The sequence below is a fragment of the Amia ocellicauda genome, chromosome 9, assembly GCF_036373705.1.
Source record: "Amia ocellicauda isolate fAmiCal2 chromosome 9, fAmiCal2.hap1, whole genome shotgun sequence".
Taxonomy (NCBI): Eukaryota; Metazoa; Chordata; class Actinopteri; order Amiiformes; family Amiidae; genus Amia; species Amia ocellicauda.
In genome coordinates this window covers 24,222,485-24,247,339 of record NC_089858.1, presented here as the reverse complement: position 1 = coordinate 24,247,339, position 24,855 = coordinate 24,222,485, and the positions used below count along the sequence as shown (strand labels likewise).

Here is a 24,855-nt window from a genome sequence, read left to right as displayed (position 1 = left end):
ACCATGTCTCGGTGCGGTTAAAAAAAGCAATTGGACTGGATGGCTGTAATACCAGTCAGTCATAAATGTTGCACAAATTATGCCATTAAACAGATAACACCTAGCTTCTCACTGATCACACAGACGCCAGGCTACTCTCTGCCTTTCAAAGCACCCCACCTATGGCAGTTCCCCAGACATCAAACAGCATCCAAGTGCTTGAGACTAATGCAGACTCTATTTTTAACTAAGCGCTTTTAATAAGCTGCGGAGAACTTGTAAATTTTTCATACACAGCACAACTTTCCTTTGTGAAAACATTGAAACACACTTATTTAGTGATTAGCTAGCGACAGGAGGAGGATATAAATTGAATATGCTTGTATCAGATCATACGCCTTTCAAAAATAAAATTCAAATGTTGGGAGTCATCTTCTGTACGCCACAGGTATGAGTAAATAATTAATAACACAGCTCATTGCGAAGCTTTTTAAACTGCTTGATTTTGAAGTGTTAAAATGTATTCCCCTGGAATTAAGGCAGGCATGTGAAGTATTAATTCCCATAAAAGAGAAATACAGCATTTTAAATAGAGAAAACCTTACACTGCACTGTCAATTTAAAATGCATGTATTTAAAACCTAAACATCTAGAGTATATTTTGATGGAAGCAATGCATCTTTTGATGTTCAACATATTTCGTCTTCCAAATATTTTCGGTTATAAATTTCTGTGTCCGAACAAAAAATAATAGATTGCAGGTTTAAAATATTTGAAATGCTTCACAAAACGATAACCTTGAAGGTCTGCCGTTGATACTCAGTGATAGTCTCATTAAGCCCCATATTTACACAAAATGGATACAGTAATGTAGTTGTGTGTTGTAAGAATGTCTCCATTACTGTATGCCCTAGACACTAGTACAAGGCATGTTCTGCTGTAGATGAAAAAGGCCTCAACCTGCAGCTCAGAAAGAAAAAAAAAAGACTAGGAATCATGTCAGGAGAACTGATCAACCTCTGGCATGCAGATGTAAGACAGGAGGTAAAAAGCAACCTGACTGTGGAAACCTAGTTGAATAGAGTCATTTTCTTTCGGTAGCCTCACTGGGGCTGAACACTAATGAGAAGCTGGGATGAGCGGCTGTAAAGCAGGGGGCATTGCTCACAACAGCAGGAGCCTGCAGAGACACGGGCAACAGCGCACCAGCAATCTCTGGACACTGCCTGCCTCTGTCACAGGCTATATACCATTTATTATTCCACCAAAAATATGTATATACTTTTACTGGTAATGAAATAATCTATGAAACACCAAATTATAGTGTTTGTTTGAATAATCATCTGGCTGTTCAGGCTGTACAAGTGTTCACATGTAATCCGCAAGCTTTTATTTTATTTCTATATTAAAATAAAAATCATATCAGCTCCAGCCCAGCAAATGGGAGATGAAGGCTGAGCTGAACCTGAGTGTTCTGGAAAAACAAAAAATAAAAAAAATACAATAAAAAACTAAATCACCGACCGTCACTTTCAGGATAACAAATAGTCCCATTGCACATCATTAATGTGCTTTGTATTATCACTGGCACTGCAATTTAAATACCTCTAAAAGACCAACAAAGAGAATAAATAATACATGTGTAAAAGGCAGCATATCAATAAAGGATAAGGGCTATATCCAGTTATATATATAAGAAGGGGAACAGAGGAGGTTGAGCAAAACCCTGGGGTGTCCCCTCTCCCAGTAGCCTGGACAAGGTCTGGAGCCACCCCCACTGCACAAACCCACTGTACAGTGACTTTAACAGCACTGTTCAGAAAGGCTTCACATTGATCACTCAAAAGGACTCATCTCAAGAGTGATCAATAGAGCCATTAACAGTATAACACTAGTAAAATAACAGAAGAAGCAAAGTGTTTGTTTTTACAAAAACATTCCTCTAACAGACACTGTGCTTCCTGCAGCAAATCTCAAGGAATGATGCAAGTAAAGGAAAAAATAAAATAAACTGGGCAATAAACATTCCTGAAACCTGCCACTGCCATAAAAATACATAATAATAATCATAATCATAATTGTAGTCATAATAATCATAATAATAATTAATAATCATAATCATAATATAAGCAGCACATGAATGTTTGCTTAAGGAGCAGAAAGTCATCTCCAGGCCCCCCAACAGAGCGTGACGTGGAGAATTTCCGCACTCCCTGCAAGGACCTCTAACCTTGCCAACGATGATGCCATAAGGCAAGGGGGGTACATCAGTGGGAAGCTGTCAAAAGCACTTCCACTTTATGCTTACGACTCAAACAACCGCTATATTACAGTGCAGGAGCGGTTATACACTGCATCACACAGGCATTGATTCGGAGCTGCGGGGAGCCGACAGTAGGAATTTAATCCTGAATGTGTTGTGCCTGCGTTACCTGGGAATACACCAGCGCCAGCAGCAGGGATTGAACCAATGGATCCTCAATACTGAAAAAAGCAGGACTTCACCTCCGAGGCAGCAGGCCACGGGCTAGACCCCTGCTGCAGCACTGAAGGCCAGTGAAGTCTCTTTGTTCCTCAAGTTAAAACACACAGCATCTCTCTGAACTGGAAACTCACTCTGGCCACTTTTAGGCTTGCTTACTTGCTTTTCTTTTTTTTTTCTTGTAAAGCAGAAACATTTTTCTTTTTACCAACACATACATTTGTTTGTGTGGTTGGTTTAAAGATACATTACATAAATCAAACAATTACAAAAATCTAAATATAGGCCTTATATTATTTAGGCCTTATACAATCGGTTTCTAATATTGTGTCCAGCACCTAGAACTGTGACTAATTAGGACTGCAAGCACAGTACAGGGGGCGGTTTCATCACCACAATTACCGTCCTGTGGTCACAGACTCAAATGGCATGATGGGATGGGATTCTCTGCTACCTGTGACCGTCTTCAGAAGTTCTACAAAATAACTTTGAGGGTTATTGTTATTACTGCTGCTTTTTCGTTTTTTCTTAAGACAAGTGAAAGTTTTGTGAAGGAAAGTGGCTATTTTGGTATTGCCCATGTTCAAATCTACAGTAAAGGACTTGGCCAGTGCTCAAGATTTCAAAAGCTGCCAATACTAAACCACACTGTGCCAGTCAGAGGGTAGCGCTGTCCTGTGATTAAAGCAACTCCCCCCACCCCCACGCACACACACTAAGACAACCCTGAAAACTAAAATAAACGAGTCTTGTTTTAAGAAAAGACATTTCTCAAGATTTGTTCCATCTAATAACACTGGAGAAGACAAATAGCGAAACATTCTTCAGCAAAGTTTGTTTTAGAATTCTTTGCATTTTGTGACTGAGTGTCTGAAGGCCTCAATTAATCAGGTTTCTGTGGATTTTAGCAGGGGGCTCATCAACTCCCAAGAGTTCATGAATCACATAAATTGTAATGAAACAAATCCAAAGTAGAAATAAAGAGTTGCCTGGTTCCTGCTCTGGGGTAGGTGTCCTTTCTGAATGGTGTTTTTGTTGTTGTTGTTGTTTAAAGACACAAAGACACTTACCTGTCCCTTTGGTGAGCTCCTTCTCCCCCCCACTCTCTCTGTCTTTGGTTTGGTCCTCCTGCTCTGTGGTGGTCTCACTGGCAGCCTCCACATCCTCACTCAGCTCTCCTGAAGGGGGAGGAGAGGACGGGACATGTAAATCACCTCTCCATGAGAATTGGCTGATACACTTAAAGGGACGGCACCAGCTTTTTTTTTTTTTTTCCTCCCCTTCCTTCCTGTACGAGGTTATAACAATTACAGCCACTGACATACAGTTACAAGATTATGAAACAAAGAGGGATTTTTTTTGTTTTAATTTAAGCAGAGTTACTGCATTACAGAATGCATAATAAAATAAAACAGAATATATGGAAGGAGAGTTCCCTGTAAGAGCATATCATTTCATCTTTAAAGAAACCAAGACTTATTTTTTTCCACCAAACAGCTGCCCAAGAAACCAATATGTATAACCTTTAATGCTGCTACCAGAGCATATTATTTTAAATAATCATCATCATCATCATCATCATCATCATCATACACATCATCATAATTTTTATTATATGTAACTTAGTCAGTTTTACGTTAAAAACAACCATAACTTTTAAGTTGTAATTGCTTATTCATACGAGACCATGACACAAATGTCTTTATAGCTTCCTCAGTTTAATAAGGCTGTAAAAGTATGGAAAGCCACATATATGTGGTAGAAACATGCACACATTTTCCAAAGAGGTTAGAAGTATGCAGACAGCAAAAATAATTGGACGGTAAGGGCGCTTACACTGAGAAGAGAGTTGTTTCATTCTCCGCAGATTCATAAATAAAACTCAGAACAGCAGTCGGCCCTGTTACTTACAAATGTGAGCACTTTACATTTTTCAAGCGTGTTACTGTGTAATTGCACAGGTAATGCAAAATAAAATCATAAATATTTAAAACTTTTTCATCCCTATAATTCATTTTTCTGCCAACCCCATCACAGAATCCCCCACCTTAAAAGCATCTGGTCAATACGCCAGACCATTTAAAAGGAATGAACTCGAAACAATGGAGAACCGATAATGTCATCTGTAAGTAATGCAGAAGAGAGGCGGGGGGGAGCAAAAAAATAGATAATAAAATGAGCATCAATCTTATTTATTTCCCTCCAGTGACTCCCTGCACCCCTCTCTCTGTTAAGTTTGTTTAAAAGTAGTGCGACTGATAGATGACACAATTGATTCAACAATAGTAGACCTCGCTGCAGTCAATAGGCCCCAATCAGTTATTACAGAAGTCAGCTAATTCTTGGCAAATGTACTTAAATGTTCTTTGAAAACGCTTCCACACTCCACTCTCTACACATTGGATTATTGATATATTGACGACGCAAGAACAACAACAAAAAAAATATCCTGTTTAAATATTTATTTGGCCAGTCAATTTTAGTCAACTAAGGGAGTCTGACACTAAGAGAGGGTTTTGTGAATTCAGCTGTAAAGCTCATATGACCTCCAAGACCACAACTTACTAAAATGAACCTCTACTGTTACTTTTACATTAGATTTTTTTCCCCCTCTTTACTTTCAACCTGAAATAATACCTCCTTCACAACATTAAGACACAGATTCAACACTGATTTTAATTAATGGGATCTGCTTGCTGTTTTTTCTAGTGAAAAGCAACAGCAGCAATCAGAGTATATAATAATAAAACATACATACAACATTTCCAGGTCTGACATGAAGAGATGCCTATTAATTATTTGTTACATCTAAACTGTTTTCTGAATGCTCCTCAATTTACTTTCCAATTGCGCCCCTTGAATCACTCGGTAAAACGTGCAGTTTCACCCCCACGTCTGCAAAATGCTTTTATTTATCCCCTAATATTGCTTTAATCTAATTTCTGATACAAAGACATGCACAGGCAGAAAAGAAAGAAACAAACAAACAAACAGAGAAGAAAAAAACCCAAAACAAATGCTTAAGGCTGGCAAGAGCGAGACACTGTAAATTGAATCACATGAATAAATAGATTCAAAGGGAGCAGGAAGCAGAGGAGCGGTCCGTCTGTCTCGCCCCTGTCCTCCTGCCTCGCATCAGGACGCAAAAGCAGACAGGATGAGGGCTTTCATTTGTCTCGTGCTCCTCATTCAAATTCTATTGTCTTCTTCCTTTATGAATTAAAAGAAATACAGACTCCTGGGGATTGTAAGACATGTCCCCCATCAAATTTAAAGAAGTGGAACAATTCAAGCTAAGGGCTTCCCCCCCCCCCTCTCTCTCTCTCTCCCATTCAATAAAAATACTAGTGCTACACGGATCAGACAATGTAAGACAAATCCGGATGCGCTACATTTCCATGCAAACTCCGGAAGGTTCTAGCGTCGTCTTCAGCAAGTTTCTGTCTGTACCTGTAAATCTCCAGCCGGCTACCCTTAATTTGAATGTTTGTAATCCAAATCTAGCATCGCGGAGGATTCTCATGCTTTCATAGCAGCCAAAGCTGAGAGAGAAACCTGTTTCTTTTGTGTGCTTTCCTGGGAAATGTTTAGAAGAGCACAATGTTAAACAGCAGCAGTAATGATAATATATCTTATTTTCTAGTCTTTTGTTATTGCTAATTTCTCTGAGCTGTTAATGAGGCACAATAGAGCGATAGAAGGAAATGAGTTTTTGTGCAATTAAAAATATAAATATAAATGATCTACATCTCTATATTCATACTTGCAGGGGGGAAAAAAACTAACAAAAAAGATATACTAGACACATAATAGGCATATGTAGAATGGTAACATATTAAGGATGCACTTGTATAAATTGCTCCTCTTCCATTGCACAGACAGAATGTAATTTCACTGTTTGTTATACTGTTTTAATTATTGATGCTCCCGGAGTGCTTCTGTTATGAAAATCGTTCCCTAAACGTAACGTTGCTGAGTTTTTTTTTTACAGTAGTGGTAGGCAGAAAAGTAATTAAAAATAACAAACAAACAAACAAAAACAAAAACCCCCAAAAAGCCAACCAAGCCAAATAAATAAATAAATAAAATGCCAACATTAAAACAAAATCCATACAGCTGTGAGATTCTATTAGCTTCTATAATTTTCTCATTGTAGGTAATGTCTTCAAGATTGTCAAAATAATAAAATAATCAAATTAAAAATGGAACAAGCGGACAGAATTGATTTATCTCGCAATCTGGAAAGTAGCGGCAGCAGTACAATAAATCACAGGACTACGGCGGCGGGTGTGTTTTTAGTGGTAGGTTATTTCTGCGCAGTTCAGTCCCCCCGGAACGAAAAAAACAAATGTCAGGAAGGGGATGCTGAATAAATCCGTCTTTAACAGTGAAATCTGTTTTTTGGTGTTGTTTCTTTTCATTTCTTTTTTTTTTTTTGCAGTGTGATATGACAGCAGTTTTTTGTTTTGTTTGGTTTTGTTTATCATTTCCATTTTGTTTTGTGTTGTCTTGTCGGGCTGCCACTCAATGGGAGGCCTGTCTCCAACTTTAATGTATTTAAAAAGGCCTGATGTTGACAATGCCAAGACAACACCAGGAGGCTCTCCATTCAGAAGACGAGAGAAACTACAGCACGGAACAAATCGCAGCCCATAAACCTGCTCCACTTTATTTATTGTATTTAAAATTAGAACCCATGGTGAGATTTAAATTAATTTGTTTTATTGTGTGTTTTATCTTCTTTTAATGTTGGTTTGGTAATCTATATGATGATTTTTCTTTGGGGGGGTGAATATTACACTGGCTTTTTCAACATTACTGCTCACTTTCCCTGGATTTCTTGTGGTACATGAGATGTTAGTGTGCACTGCACCTGAGAGTGCTGTCATAAAATAAAGATTTTACAGGTGGGTTTTTTTTTTGCTTTTGACAAATCTGGACTGACTCATCTACGACATTTTAATGTTTTTCTCCAATAAAGCATTGGAATTAGGAAGGAAAAATATATGTATCATGTTTACCTTTCTGAACCCCCTTTTTGTTTTCATCCAGTGAATTTATGATTTACAGAAACACTGCAATTTTGTTTTTCCTTATTAGTATTGTACCTATTATTATCATTATTATTATTGCTATCACTGTATTAAAGTGATTTTCATCGACTAAACTCCACAACAGATATCACCTCTCTGACACCGACAACATGAGCTCAAGAAAAACTCAATCAGCCCTGCAAAGGTTTCCCATCCCTGCTTGTTTCCGCGTGGAACTGCTTCAGTTTAAAAGTGAATGATTGGTGTATGGATTATGTTGTTAGGCATTATTGCTCTGCGCAGACAGTCATCCTGTGTTTAAATAAAGGTATTTAAGTGGGATAACTGGCTTTGAGTAAAAAAAGCACATTTAAGTGTTCCCAAGATCCCACTTGCATATTTTTTTTTCTTTTATTATCGAGCATGTTTCTATTATGTTACCAAGGCAACCTTCAATTTCCGTCCAACAGAACCCATCCTGTGCTGGCGATGGAGCCCTAACGATCCCTAGGAGGAGGGGAGAAAACAATAAGAAGAAAAAAGGGGGAAAAAGAAACAACCCACAGACAGCCACCACCAAGGCCCGAGTCTGAGGGAAGTTAAAAAAAATCCAGAAAAGTCTTAGAGAATTAGTAAAGCTATGCTGGCAGACACACTCTGATTACAGTATAATCCCCAAGTAAGTTTTACACCTTTAAAAAGGTTTTATTGTAATTTGAAGCTGTACCACACTCATGTATAATTCTACACCCAAACGTTTTCCTTTGTTGAAACATGATATTAATCCATACATCAGCCTTTACTAGATTCTTCCTCACCAGAGAACAGCAGCTGTCATCTTAACATTCTCCAGACAGATCTCTCACAGTCAAATAGAGAACATCCTTTTTTCCCTTCTTCCTTCTAATATTTTATTCCTCTTTTTTCTTCTTCCTAAGCACAGATATGACATTTTCACCACAAGACTTGTAACATTAAATGTGTAATATATTCACAAATGCATATATTTAATTCTGTGTGGCACTGCATCTTTAAGTGGCAAGACATTGTGCTTATTTCTCATTTCCTTTCCTATGATATTACACAATTATTAAAGCCAATGCAGTGATAATTAATAAAAGGTCACAACTGGCCTAAGAGTAGGTTGCAAATTGAAGACGTACAAAATGTAGTCATAGCTTAAGACTCAGAGGAAATTGGTAGAAACACTTAAAGCTATGGTAAGAGGCCATTTAAAAAATAAATGATAAAATATGAAGGACAACAACCTAAAGGTTGCTTTTTAATTAATTAGCCTCGTTAACCCCCCTCTGCCAGTGGCAAAACCCTCCAACTTTTTCTTTAATTCTATTGGAAACAAATAGTGTTGCATTATGATGACCTTAGAGCAAAATTTGTGGACACACCCAATTTCATGAATATATGGAGAGGAAAACCATTTGTATAGGTCCTTTACTGTCCCAAGTCTGTAACCCTATGTAAACTACGAGTAATACATATGTTTTTGCCCCACTTACTCAATTTACTTATTTATTATTATTAAAAAATGTTTAAGTAATCAGAGGTCAACCTGAACTTAAGCCTAACTAGGACAAGTACTGCCAAGCACCTGTCTGTCCCAGCCAGTTCAGGTTGCTTTAGGTATCTCTGCACCCTGTGTAACGGTTTCTGAGTGTGGAAACTCCGACAGGCCTATAGGTGTCACCCTACACAAGCTGTGAGAGAGCGTGAGAGAGAGGGAGTGAGATGCGGAGACGGAATACGGAGAGTTGCACAAATGCATGGAAGACAGAAAGACAAAAATAAAAAAGAAGAAATAATGTGAAAATTAAGGGGGGGGGGGGCAGAGCAGCCTGATAAAACTACTTGAGTAAAGAGTTGAACAGACAGCTCTCTGAAGATGTGGTATTGGGGTGATTGGAATAATCAGAAGATAAATGAGAAAAGTGATCGTTTTGGAGAGACAGAAAAAAGTGAAAGACATGCCAGCAAGTAACAAATTGATCAGGGAGCACAGTGCTTCCCAAGACAAAATGCATAAAACAGACGTAGACACTGAGTAAAGGGTTCCTCCAGGACTGAAAGACACCATGTCAGAAAAAAACTCGTACATCCACCATTGTCCCTCCATTTGGGAATGTTCCGCTTCTGACAAAAAACTATTATTCATCAATTAATGCACCAATCAATTAACTAATTGCTGCTTTTATTAACAACCGCAAAATCTCCACTGATTCTCCCTCACAGAGCTAAAGCCCAGGATTGTGTGCTCAGCAGACAGACACGAACACCCTCATCCTCATAACAACATGCATTTATTTAAGCCTCTGGATCAATTAATTATTATTATTGTAACCTGGATTCTATGGGTGCACTGGAATTTTGAAGTACACTTCCTCTGCTCTTCTTTTTGCCCTTCACCTCACTCTAGCCCAGGCAGTGCAGCTTCCTTTTTCCCTTCTTTTTACACAGCACTGTCAGATGAAAGCAATCTTATTTCACACCTCACAGCCTCTCTATCTTTTTTTTTCTCCCAGATTTCTTTTAAAATCACCCCCCACCACATCCCCCCTTCTCCCTCACCCTCCCCTTCCCCCTATCAAAGCAGTAGTGACTCTGGACCCCTTGGTGTAAAATGAAAGTGACAGGAGTGTACAGCAGGACAATAGGACACAGGCCCCAGGCTGGGGTCTTTCATGCATTGTCCGCTCCTCATATCAGCACCTCTGCGCCCCCATCCGCCCCCAACCCCTCTCCCAACTAACCCCCCCCTTCCCTGCCTCCCACCTCCCAAACCACAACACACTGAGAAACACTCACACCCCTTCAAAATACGCCCCCACAGAAAATCCAAACAGTGTCCCTGACACACACGTCAGTAAGCCACTGGGAAGGAAAACACACACATCAGCCTAATGGCACAGACAGTCCACAGAAACAAACCGTTAACTGAGCTTTCCATAGAAAAAAAACTTAAACCCCAACAGTGACAGACTGACTGAAGCCTTCACACATGCGCACACAACACACCTTCTGTCTTTGTAAAAACTTTGCTTTTTGTTTCGAAATCTGTAAGTTTGATACATCCCCCCCCCACTCCTCCCATTAACTTTTCCACCATTGAGTTTGTCCCATTTTAGTTGACTGAGCACAGTGAAAAAAAAACACAATTTTAAAATTAAATATGGAAAAGGTTAAAAAATACATTCATAATAATAATAAAAACTGTGAAATACATGCTAATGGCTGTCAGAAAGATGTCCTGACATGACAGCATTTGATATTCAGAAACCAAAATGAAGAAAAAGGATGAAAGTACTTTTATATAAACACTCTCATTTACATAATTGATATGTATATAGAATATATAACTTATGATAGCATCCAGATGGGAACATAGTTAAAAACATGCTGAAGAAGGTAAATGATGCACTGAGGGAAAAAAAAAAAAACACAAAACCAAAAACAACAACTTAGACAGTGAGGACACACAAAAGCTGACACACATGCACACGCTGACACACACACTGACAAACGGCACTGACACAAACACGCACACAGTAAACACATCACTGCTCCCCTCCTCCTGCCCACCCACCCCCTGACCACCCCCACCCCCCCACCCCCTGCCAAACCCCACAGAAGTTAAAAAATAAAATAAGTGTACCTTTGTTGTTTGCTTAAAAGGACGCATCTCTCTGGTGGTATGTGCCTACATTACGTGTAAGATTCCTAACCTGTCTCTTGAACGGCATGCATCGCTCCCCTTCCTGGCCCTGACATGACCCCACGAGCAGTTGGACGGATCTAAATGTGAATGAATACTTTGTGTCTCCATGGGGCAGGAGAGAGAGCGAGGGAGAGCAGGGGGGATTGGTGGGGGCTGAAGCGGTGGGGGTAGGGGGGTTAGGGCAGCAAATAGCTAAAAAACTTTAAACTGCGAGTTAATCACAAACAGCAGGGACTGCCTGCACCGCCTTAGAACAATACTGCACCCCCCGCCACCCACCCCCGTCCTCGTCTTTCGAACCAACACTTAATTTGATCCTCCTAGCCTTTCAAAGTCACTGGCCATTTCAGTGGACATTATGCACATGCAGGTCATTGTGGGTCAGGCAGGCTGAATTCATTTTATCTGTCCTCACTGAGAAAGCGGCGCCCTAGCTGACAAAGGGGCTAATGAGGAAAAATCAAATTTACGCATGTGACTGGAATATGTTTCCCCCCCACCCCAACCTAGATTAAATTATGAGAAGCCATTGTATACATTTACAATTAAATAATAGCACATATCCCTCACTGCAGCTCCCCTGAAAGAGAGACATGCAAATGGACACCGACATGCATGGTATCAAATGTACGTAGATTTCAGCAGACACTTATAATAATAATAATAATAATTATTATTATTATCATTATTATTATTATTATTATTATTATTATTATTATTATTATAACGCACTAACGAAATACATATTTTTTAATGTCATAACCTCAGGAAGCCCATACTAAAAAGCGCACACACACACACACACTCTCTTTCTCTTACAGATATGCATGTATAATTTGTTTCTGTTGTAAAATGACAGGAGCCCACACCTGTAATCCAAGATGGACAAAAAGTCCCAATTATGCACAGTGCATGGTTGCCAAAATGGAGCAGATATGACCAAATACCCCATTCAACTTAAAACAGATTGTTCCAAAACAAAGTACACTGCATTATTATTACTCAACATTACATCCATGAATATTTAATGTAAAAGAATACAACTGGTATAATTAACCACTTTCATTAATCAAATCCATTAATCCGAACATATATTACAATTTAAGAAAATATCTTTAAATAAAATAAAATAAGTGCTTATATTTTTCCAAATACTAGTTGCTTTTAATGAAACACTATATTGCATCTCAGTGTAGTTTGTGTAGACAGTTTCTTCTTATAAAGCTTATGGAGATAAATACAACTTAATAAAATAAAATAAACTCAGTGTATACATATATACATACATATATACTAGTTCATAACTACTGTATTTTTTGGAATACATTTTGTATGAATTCTAAAAGCCACTGAAAAACAATTTAAAAAGGTGGAAATGGCCATCTGGTTTCCAACTGTTTTCAGGAGTCATGGGAAAGGCTTTATTATTATTAGTAGTAGTATTAATAATAATAATACTACAAATAATAATGCATATAATTTTATTGGGTTTTAACTTTTTGTTTTAACAAAATATAAATATATTTTCTAAGGCAAACCTTGCACTGTCTATGAATTATAATACCTGTGTTCTGGGTTTAAAGAGCAAGCACATTTGGGGGCTCTTTATTCTGCCCCTGCTCAACTAAAAATACAACAAAGGAAAGCCATTAGGCTCCTTGTGACAGATGTACAAACACACATTATAAAGAGAATTACTTGGCTGGATGTGCTTTTCCCTGCCAAGCACTGGGCTAAAAGCCTGAGCTGAGGGCTGAGAGCTCACCGGACATTGCACATGGATGCCTTGAGGTTATTTTCCTACACAAAGAGGGGATAGACAGGGCTCTCTCTCTCTCTCTCTCTCTCTCTCTCTCTCTCTCTCTCTCTCTCTCTCTCTCTCTCTCTCTCTCTCTCTCTCCTCACCTATTTCTAGACGTGCTGGGGGAGGGGGGCTAGAGGGCAGAAAGGGGGGGTGAGACCAGGAAAGAAAGAAAAAAAAAAAAAGGAAAAAAACATTAACGTTGTCACGAAGGGCAATCACATCAACTCTGAAATATTCACCAGTGGCTCGGAAAATGCGATGGTACAGTTCTGACAGCCAGAGAGGAAGCCCTATACGCCCATTTCACAATCGGGATGGAAACATTGCAGGCATTCTGAATATGTATAACCCAGAAAAGGTATTGATTTTTCATTTGGCATAAAAAAAGGCATAAAATCACATAACCTGAAACTGTCACAGCCCTTTTGTTCATAGCTCATCTCACCCAGTGTTTGGCTTTTGCCACAAACGCACTTTAATTACCAGGTAGGATGCAGAGCACTCCCCCCAGAGAAAGCGACTCTCAGTCCCTCCGCATCTCGCAAGAACGTCAACCAAGAGCGCAAGACCTTTATTAACGTCTTTTAAAAATAAAGAAATAACCATAAATAAGGTTAAGATTTATGTCTTCTATTAAAAAATAACAAAAGAATAGCGCAAAAACAACACACAATGTAATTATGAAGCATGAACCAGCCTTCATTTCATTCAAAAACTATATTTGAGCACAATCGTGATTTAGATGCATGTTTTTTTTTTCATACTGTACTCTGTATCTGTTCATCAATGTTCCTTTCCAAACTGTTCCTTTAATCTTGGGATGCGTTTCTCTGTCTATTTACCTACCTGTCAATGCATCAGTCACGTATCTGTGTCCATTAACAAGTACTTATCTACTTTCTCTTCCCTTTGGTGTCTAGCTATACACCCATACAGCGGACTGTCGGAAGGATTTCAGCCTATCTATTTATTGATCGACACATTTGCATATCTTTGGAGTGTATCTACCTATCAGCAGATCAGACTGTAGAGGTGCTAGTCTAGAAATCAATGTAGCTGGGCCGGTGTAGTTTTATGTACACCTTGGTCTGTGTTAAATGTAAGTTTGTAGCTCCATGGATCATATCAATGCGCATTGTAGCTTATGTACTGTCATTCATTCCCAAGGCAAACAAACTCTCCTCTCAGTTGTGTCTGCAACTCAAACTTACAGAAACTAGATTTTTCTTTTTCTTTTTAAAAAGCTTCTTAGACCGCTTTAAATTAGTTGTCAGACATTAAGCTGTACCTCAGTTTGAAAGGTACACGAATACGAAAATAATTAAAGATTTACAATAATGCGTTAACACTTTCAGGACAATTTATGCAAACAGCTGCTGAGCTACAAGTGTTTAACTTGGGTTGAAAGTCTTTGTGACTTCTCATTCTTGCCTTCCAATTAATTAATTAATAACACACTTACAAAGAACTGAGAAACAATGCTTTTTTTTTTGCTGACCTTTCGTCAGTTTCTTCAACTTCAATGTAAAGTCCAGCTCCAAAGTAGCTGAGTTTTGACAGGTAAACCTGTACTGTACAGCGACAGGTAAATTAACACATAGCAGTCATTGGTACATGTGTCTATGGAATCTGACAGGTCTACATTGCATTGGCACAGACTGAAGATACAAGCAAACATAATGACAGGAATAGGGCCTACAAGTACTGTGACCAGGTGCGTTCAGCACTGACAGGCAGACAAATAGGAACTGGCATGTAATCCAGGCAACATTGCAGAGTTAGAGCCAGGGATTCATACAGTATTCATCGTGCCATTCTTAGACATGTATTCCAATAACACGCATAGAGTGGTACAGGGCTTGGACTGGATGAGAGACAATAAAAAAAGAAGAAGAAAGTTTGAATTCATTGTGAAAAGGCGTGCTACCCAGATTGCACATGTTTAAGTCATGAAGCAGTGCAGTGCTAGCTATACGAATTCCTCCCTGAATTATAATCCTGGGTCTTCAACAATACAGGTAGTTAAGAAACCCATCTCACAAGCTGGCAACAGCCATTAGCATCCCTTTCCAGATTGCTGATAAAAGCATTTAAAAAAAAGTCCAATGAACATGGTCATAAGACCACTATAAATATCAACAGGAATAAGACTACACACACACACACACACACACACCCTCACTCTCTCTCTCTCACACACACAAACACACAGATATTCTTTCCGTTCTCCCCCTATCAGGTTCATTTTAATAAAAATTAAACACTCAGTGATTTCTTTCTCTTTTTCTCTTTCTTTCTTTCTTTCTCTCTTTGCATATCCCTTCCATTACTTTCACATGAAATATGAAAAGGCAATATCCTCTCTGCATTTGTACTGAAGCGTAATGCGATTGTGTTGTCATTTATAGGAAATAATCGCAAACCTCTCTTTCATTTTCCAGTTCAAATAACCATGAAAAATTAGCCTGCAATGTCAGGGGGGACAACAAAGGGACACGTTCAGACTAGCGCTCCACTACCGCGCTTGACATTTCTCTTTAATAGGAAAACGGGTGGTTGTTTCTTTCAGATTTTTTTTTTTTTTTTTTTAATTAAAAAGTTAAACACTTTGATCTGAATGAAGCTGGGACTTTCTTTTTTTGTGAGGGAAAAGGCAGGAGTGTGATGGCAGAGGGGGTCGGGAAAGTGCAAAAGCATCACAGATCTCAACTTAGCTGGGACAAGCAATTCAACAAGAATCAAGACAAGAATAAAACCAAGCAAAACAGCCCAAACCTGTAGACAAATGGCAGGGCAAAAACAAGGCCTTTTAGACTAAGCTATATATTTCCATGTGTGAACATATTAAAAAATACATACATAAATAAGTAAGTAAAATAATAATATTAACACACCATGAAAATCTGATGTAAAAACAATTTTTATTTACAATAATAAATATTACTCAACAACAAAAAAACGGAATGTTCTTTTTTATAATGTAATAATAATTATTAATACTAATAGCGGAAATCAAATAGATCCATTACTGTAATATTCATTAATATAGGAGTTCATGTTTAGCATATCTCTGAATTATTATAAAAGTGGCATACAATGATGTTCATTAAATTATTTTTCTGCATTCAGATTACATTTCCTGGACATAATACTGACCAGATATTTTTGGAACAAAGCATGTTCCAGTTAGAAAAACAAACAAACAAAAAAAATAGGATAAAAACAAAACAAAACCACAGTTTTGCACGTAGAAATTCAATTTGTGTATTTTAGATGAAGCCACTCCCATCTCTTCTTTGCATGCCTGATGCTTTAGAAATCTCTGCACATTTAATCTTTGAGATCATTCGGTAAAATAAATACATAAAAAAAAAAAAAAAAAGCAATTTCCTCCTTCCGTTCAAAATCATTCAAACAATTTTGCTCTATGAATTTCAAGGTTACGGAATGAATCTCCTCCTATCCCCTTGGAATGTGACCTGCAGCCGGGGACAGAGGGCTGCTGGGGGAGGAGGGAGGGGTACAGGTACGTGAGAGCCCCTCGTGTGTCACAGGAGGCCACCCCCCCGGAATACAAGCACACGACACACGGCAAGCCCTGTATAAGATACTACCAGCAAATACCGCCACATCGTATATTTCCCTTTTCTCCATTTCAATCAAAGTCAATAATGAATCAAGTAGAATCATGTTGGATTCACCTCACACTCTAATTGTCAAAGTATATCTGTGCTATAGATATGCATAAAACACAAAGACACAAACTAAAGTGGGTAGGTACTAGAACACACGGATATATGTTTCATAGCATCCATTAACTACATTACCTCTATTTGTATTGTAATGCGAACTAGATGATGCACTTCATCGTTTGTACAGTGAATACAGTCATAATGACAAAAAACGATAACTAAATCTAGCAGAATGGGAAAATATGGAGGCTAAACATAGCAGGCTGATCACAGGCCGAATCAGAATACAAAGCACTGCAGTATTACGGCATACAAATAATGGGTGTAACATCTAGGCTTTATTCAAACATTTCCATTTATCGTATTCCACACCAGGACATTTAAATATGTAAATATATTTTTTTCCCCCAGAGATTTTTTTTATAAACACAAGATGTAAGAAGTGTTACATAAGATATCTCTTTTTGTGATTAGATACTTACAGAAGGTTCAAATTCCACCACAAAGCACGAGCTGTTACTATGCAGTTCTCTTAATATATGAATTTAATATCTCAACAGGCCTAGCAATATTGAATTATGTATTTATTTATTTAGTTTGACTTTAAACCTTAAACACAGAAACGGATATAAGCTGGGGGAATGAATAAAATACGGTATTTATCTATCAGTCTATCTAGTTATCTGTTTAATCTCAACAGTATATCCTTCCAATCTCTTATCAGTCTATGCTAATCTAAATCTAATCAGTTTACCAATTTTCTGTGTGGACGCCAGATCATCTGAGCATAAGAGACTCAAAAAAAAAGAAAGAAAGAAAAGGAAAGAAAAAAAAGAAAAAAAAATCTGCTCCCAAATGATAATCTTGTCAGTGTAGGAAGAGTTTGGCCTTCAGTATTCCCTAGTCCCTTTCCCCTTTTCTTTCCATCTCTGTCTTTCTCTTCCTTTCTCTCTTTCTCCTGCGAGTCCTAATAATGTAAACTGACTGCAGTTCCACAGCCAGCTCTCCTGTATTCAGCTCCACCAGCTAGGGTCACACATGTCAAGTGAGCACACTTCATTTCTTTTCAATTTTCTACTGCACACTATTTGGGCTTTTAACTGCAGCCAGACAGTCGTGGAGATTTAATTCTTAGCTGAGCCCCGAAATATCCGCACTTTACAGCCGTTTACTGTTGTAATTCGCTCTTGCTGTTTCCCTCTCTCGCTCGCTCGCTCTCTCTCTCCCTGGCACACACTCGCTCCAACTCTCTGCGTGGCCGAGCTACTATAAACGCTGACTCTCATAGGTTGCTGCAGCTACAGTCTGTCCCCTGTGCTCTCCTAACCTTAGCTTAACCAGAGCTAATACTGTGCCAAAGGGTCTTCAAGTTAAAATGCTGACAATTAATCTCTGACCTAAAGATATGAAAAACTGAAAATATTAAATGAAAGATTCAATTTTCAAAGCAGGACAGAAAACCATTTATGTTGGAACTTTATGCATTAGAAGTCAAATCGGTACACAAGGTACTGAACTACAGCCATTGTATGACAAAGAATGGGAGGAAAAAAGCATCCATTCAATTAATTTTGGAATTTGTCCTCAGCAGATACACACAGAACATCCTCCCGCTGATTTCAACTTTTGATTCCCCTAACTGAGGATGGCTCAGGCATTTATGTATGAAGTTTTGCACTGCCGTTGGTGATTTATTAAAAAAAAAAAAAAAGAATGAAATCAAACTATGATAAACAAATTACACTTCCTCTGTGATGGAACATTACACAACAAACAGTCTATTCACCTGACTGCCTGCGGATGTGTTGGGGCAAATCAGCACACTGCCAGATGCAGACTTCTCACTGGTAAGGCAACTGTTTCTGAAGGGTTGGCCATTTACCTCAGCGCAAGAACATGCCAAGCAGAGATAAGTCAGGAACCACAAAGACAGGGCAGCCTCACAGCATGCACTACTAAATAGGCTTATTAATTTATGCAGTGCAGGAAGATTATGAGGGATGCGCCACCAGATAATTTAATATTACTTTCTAACTTTCAGAGGAAACTGTTAGCTTAATGGTCTCAGGTTCACATCAGCAACATTTGTGAAATGAAAGGTTAGCTGGGCCATTATGCTGACTCCACAAATAAGCATGGAAATGAGCTAGTAAGGGAAGAGCTGGAGAGGCCTGGTCTCGCTCGGGCAATGCAGGGGATTAACAATTGTGCCTAATAACCCTCCCCTCGGAGACGAGGCTCAGCTAAATTCGTTCCACGCAACTATACCAGCCGCCGCTTTCAAACTCCTGCAGACTGGAGAACCAAGTCCCTTTGTTTGTCTTTGTTTTTGCTGTTTACTGTGCACTGGAAACATTTCTCTAATTATCAGGAGTCCTTTATTGAAATGCAGGTGAAAGTCAGGGCAGGTAATATCATCAATTATTCATGCTATAGGTAAATATTTGGGTGGTGTGATGGATGATGAAGCAACACAGCAAAGAGAGCCAAGATATTAACTAGACGGCAACTTCTCTCCTGGGGGCTGTCTAAGCCAGAAAAATAAACTGGAGGGCCAGACACATAAAAACAGTGTGTTACAGCCTACAACAGATTCATTAAATGATTATGAAACTTGCTAAATTAAAAAAAACAATGTCAGTAAGTCCATGTCAAAATAAAATATTTTAACTATGTTTACTAACAAATGGCACAAAACATTTTTTTACCTCCTACCCCCAGAAAATAAATGACAAATACCCGAAAATATAGGAAAGCACCGTTAAACCTGCTGGCATCTCAGACAAACCATAATCTTTACACCATTTTAGAAACCTTGAGAATGCGTCAAGTCTTTTTCTCTGCCCACCCCCACCAGGCTGATGGTCCTAACCTAGTATTCAGAGAACTCCTTTTCTCCTGCTGGAAGGGTTGGGGACACTTATGAAAAGTGTCGGAAGGACAGGGTTAGTGCTGACTGGCTATGCCGACAACTTCTTTGACTGTTACCACAGGCCACACTCTTCTGTGAGAAATGGATCCTCCGTTTCTCCTGCTGCCCTGGAGAAATGGAGAAACCCAGGTCTCCCGCTGAGCCAATCAAACCTGCTAGATGAGGCTCCGTTTTTACTGAGCAAAGAAATAAGAGAGTCGTTCACCTCGGTGGCTCTCCCCCATCACGACCGTCCCTTCCTCGGCCCTGAACACACTCACACCGCCAGCCCAGGCTGCTGCCGCCAAAGAGAGCCTGTGATAAGAATTCATTTCTCCCAATTATGTGCTCTTGTCCATAGCCTCAGTTCATCAGTTCAGTGCAGCCAAGTCAATGAAAGGGCCTGTAATGAAGAAATCAGATGCAGGCTGGCTCTCTGGGCCCGGCTAACAGCAAAGGGGGGGGGGGGCGGGAGAGACAGGCTCAACAGTAGCATTAATTCACGGCCCTGCCTTCATAGACTGGTGGATAAGCTGTTCCTGCTCCTTTCCCCCTTGGCTTTTTTTAATTCACAGACTCCACTGTCTCACATGGAGATGGACAGAGAGAAAGTGTGCCGGTCAGTCCCAGGGATCCCTGTTGTTCTAGCCTGGCAGAGAACCAGTTAATGGAGTCGCAGGGAACTTTACTCTCCCCACCTGCGGAGGTGCGGGGATGAGGGGTTGCAGGGGAGGGGAAGGCCAGGCCAGCGCTGGAGGAGCCCGGACTCTCGCTCTGTGCAACATGTGGAACCCATTACAGGGCTTTTGTGAGAGGAATGCATGTGTTGAATAATAATCTGCGCCTTAAACTGGTGGATTCTGGTTCTCCTTTGTATTGTAATGCTGTGAATGTTTCACCTTAAATTAAAAAAATACCCGTTTGATCTATTTAATATTGTTTTCTACTTTTTTTTTTCTTCTCCTTTTGGAAATGGACCAAGTCAAAGTTTTCTCCCATCCCAGTGCCCATACACGCACACACACACACAACAAATGGAATGATAGTTATGGCTAGTTTAGTAGTGTTTTAAGGGAGAGGTATACATTTTTCTTCTTCATTTAAAAATAAGTAAATAATAATAAAAATAAGAGAACACTTGGTGAACACTTAGTTAAACATTTTTATTATCATATTAAAACAGCAAATGTGTTGTAAGGGGAACATTTACAGGAGTCACAGTAGAGAAACTTCAAAAATCATGGACAGGTTGTCTCTTTTGTGGGTGTACCGAAAAAACTAAAACTTTCTTTCATGGGAGCATTTGGGCCTTAAGCTTAAATTAGTTATTTGAAAGGACAACACAACACAACCAGAGCCCCAATTAATTCCTGTTACACGTGTTGTAACCCCTGAGAAAAGGGGACGCTGATGTATGTGTGAGAGTTATGGCGCTATCTTCCGTATTAACAGTGCCGCTCAGGCTGGCCGTGCTGGGTGCTCAGAGAAAGCAGCATTTCTGGCACGATACCACTTTCCCCCGATTCCTGAGGAGGTGATCCACTGCCCCCCTCTCAGTGACCCCCCTCCAGCAGCAGGCATCGTAAAGGGACCCCTGTGGCTGGATTCCACCTGACAAGAGCTCCTTAACAAGCGGCAGTGATTAACCTCTGGAGCAGGCGGCTGTAATGTGATGTACTGCACTCGCCGCTACAGAAGGGCCCTATTGATCCGCCACATACTTGGTGCCTTCCTAGTTGTTTATGATCAATATGCAAATGGCCCGCGGCATTGATTCGATATTAATTTTCAATTAGGGAATCCTCCAGGGGTCCTGGAGGGTCAATACAGAACCATTCAAAGCTAAGACTTGAGCAAGTTGCAGGCATTGACGTTCCCCTGCCCAAGACAACTTACTTACTGTTTATTTAGCCTGCCCTGCTGTAAGTACTGATTAAGGCTGCAGGTTTCAGGCAGGAAGACGGATGAAGCCTTTTTATTTCGCTTCTCGGCTTCCTGAATGCTTTCAGAAAGTCCTGTGAAGTAAACGGGGCTCTAAACAGAAGGTGAACTAATGCAGGCCCCTCTGTTTGTCTCTCTCTCTCTGTCTGTCTGTCCATGTAGTAAAAACACAATCCTTACAGCTTCATCCAGCTACAGTCTTCCAGAATCATAGCCTTTTACATTATCTGCTTAGATCATTCCTTTTGCCATTTATTTGACACAGTTTTACAAGCATAGTTACAGCTTCAACACCCAAATTTCACCTGCCTCCTGGAATTAGTTTGACATCTTAGAAGCCATACTTCATAGCCTATCCATGGGGCTTGTTACATCTCAAAACAATGAAACAAGTAAATAATTTAGGACAGTCTCATGAATATATGAAAAAACATTGACACGGATACAGTAGTCACCACGTAAGGCGTCTCTCATATAGCAGCACAGTTCTGACAACTCTGCCTGCCATTCAACTCCTGGAACGGACTCCAAGCGTGTGACATGGGACTAAAGAGATCTTTTATAAGATCATGCGTGCCTATGAACAATAATGCTGCCGCAATATGTAGCACATTTGTCCACATTTTAATTTGCTTGTTTTTTGGTATTAAACCTATTAGATAAGTCTTTGATATATTCTCTATAGTTAAGGAACGGTCTTTAAAACACTGCACAAAATAATAGGTTGTTCTGAAATGACAAAAACTGAACATTTTGAGAGAAGGCAAAATCACCGCCTTCTTTACATCAATCCGAACTTCTGCGAAAAAAAAAAAAAAAAACAGTCAAGCAGCGATCTCCGATAAGTGAGGTAATGAATTCCAGGCAAGACTGGTCTTGCTATTCATTTTGAAAACAATAGTATTGATTTATAAGTGTGTTGTATTTCCTGTCCTGACTGCATGTCTATCACAGACACTTTTATTGAGTGCTCGGGCTTGTCACTGTGCTCTCTTCCAGCTGTTTAAGAGGTGAAGCCGTGCAGCTGCGGCCCGAGGAACAACACAGATAAAGACTAATCAGCCCGGCCTGTTTATTCTCACCACAGCTTTTGGAGCAGGTGAGGGGGGTGGTGTCACCTCAGAGGAATGTGACTCCAGGTTCATGTCGAAACCAAATCCTGTTTTGAAACAACATGATACTGTGAAACAGGTCATAATGGACAGGGGCAGAAACCCACAATAACTGTTTATTAGAAATGTGTGTTTGTGCTCCACAGCTGCCCTCTTTTGTAGTCTGGGTTTGTAAAATACCTGCGTTAGTCCAAATGCAACCAGCAAGGAGTAATAGTCGACAGATTTGGTATTTGGAAGAAAGAGTACAATGGGAACAAAAAGGTGCATGTAATAATGAAAAAAGAGAAACAAAGAATTGATGAGTTTTAATTGTTGTGCCGCGGGGCCTGTGGCTTCCACTTCAATAGGGGAAAACAGAAAAATGCAAAAACAAATAATAAAGAAAAAATTCAATTATGCCCAAACTCTTTAGTCTGAGATTGAATGTAAGAACACTCCCTGCACTTTTCTCTGTTGCCACTGATATGTATGAAACGCATGACTGTGCAAACAAGACGCCAAACATACTCTCACGGCAAACGGCAAAGGCCAAAGTGGAAAGGATGGGCTGAGTGGGAGAGAAATAAATGAACAAGGGAGTGAAAGGGTGGCAGAAAGGCAATACCTCCTCTTCACGAAATGGGGCATTTCAATTTAATTCACTGGCTTGGATGTAAACATGAGCCGGGAGGGAGAGAGTCCTTGCAGATCCGGGAAGGGTCTACCGCAGTGCCACTTGCTGTGCTTACCAGCAGACGCACTACCCGGTCTAATTGGTTTATGGATAACATTAATTACCACATTGCTCATTAATGGATGAAGCCTTTATTGGTCCCATTGATCAGCAGGACTTGTTAGCCATCATCCTAAGCAATGGTGGATGTAACAAGCTTACATATTGGCATATCAATTAATGCAATCAATTCCTGGCTAGCAGCTGCCATTCCCCTCTCTCTCTCTCACACACACACACACACACACACACGTGCGCGCTCACTCACTCACTCACTCTCTCCCCCTTGCTCTCCTAGCTTGTTAGGATGTGGAAGACAAAAGACTGATGTCAAATAAACCTTTATTGAAGGATTTGCTAATTCATAGCTAAGTTAAGGTGCACATTGCACTTACGAGCAGTGCAGGCAATTCATACAGTACCTGAGCTTAGATTCCCACTCTCCGTTTAGGAACAAACACACAGAGAAAAGTCTGTGCGGTGGCAGTGTTGCAAGTCAAAAGACAGTGGTAGGGCATCATTGCAGGATTATATAATTTACCATGGTAATGTTTCCAAATCCCAAGGTATCTCTGTGCTTTCATGTATTGTAATCAATAGTACCATGAGATTGTGAAGCAATGGCACAATTGCTTATAGGTTCATAAATCTGAAAAGAGCACAGCAGATAAATTACCAAAAAAAAAGAAAATCAAAGAAAAAGAACTCAACTATATCCTTTACCTAACACAATTGTTAATCCATACAGCCATTTACAAACTGGGCAGTATTCATGAATGCAACCATTTGTAACTCAGCCAATACGTAAAACACATGTCTGGAGCACCCTGCTTCTATTGGTACTGCTAGAAGTTTGTGTCACTAAACTGAACATTGCACAAGATGCTCCGATTGCATCTTAAAGACTTTCTTGGGACAAATGGCTCTGCACAGGAGTGCCTATAAAAGAAAGCAAAGCAAAACCTGACACCCCCAAATCCAGAACAGTGGTGGCTCATAAATGAGAAACTGCTCTCCCTGCTCTATCCCCCCTGTATATCTGCCCTCTGCTTCACTACACCGGCTTTTCTTTCGGAAACTTTTTAATTGAGATCAATGTTGCTTTTTAAGACTCATTGATTAGCACTTAGATTCTCTCCGAGTCCAAGAACAGGAGAGCAAAGGTTTATTTTAAATATATGTTACCTACTAACTTCAAACAAATGTTAAGGACCAATGGGATGCAAGTATGTGTAGTACATGATAACTAGGTGTACATTATCACAAAATGGAGGGATTTCAACCATGTCTTTTGGATGGTGTTTAATAAATCATCCAATGGGAAGACATTGTGATACATTGTCCGTCAGAAAGAGTTTCTTAATTTTTTTCAATGCTGCAATGTGGAGAGCAATGGGTATGAGAGAAACAGGCCATTCCCCAAGATCTGTGGCACACAAATGTGGTGTCAGCATCT

The 24,855-nt window shown here is 39.6% G+C and overlaps 1 protein-coding gene across 3 annotated transcripts in view; it reads right to left on the bottom strand.

The window, feature by feature from the left end:
- Positions 1-24,855, bottom strand: part of zfhx3b (zinc finger homeobox 3b) — a 171,753-nt gene that overhangs the window by 30,912 nt on the left and 115,986 nt on the right. For all 3 annotated transcript variants that reach the window (XM_066713793.1, XM_066713795.1, XM_066713794.1), the window contains exon 5: positions 3,532-3,639. In XM_066713793.1, the coding sequence (XP_066569890.1) occupies positions 3,532-3,639 (108 nt within the window). The remainder of the gene's footprint in view (positions 1-3,531; positions 3,640-24,855) is intronic.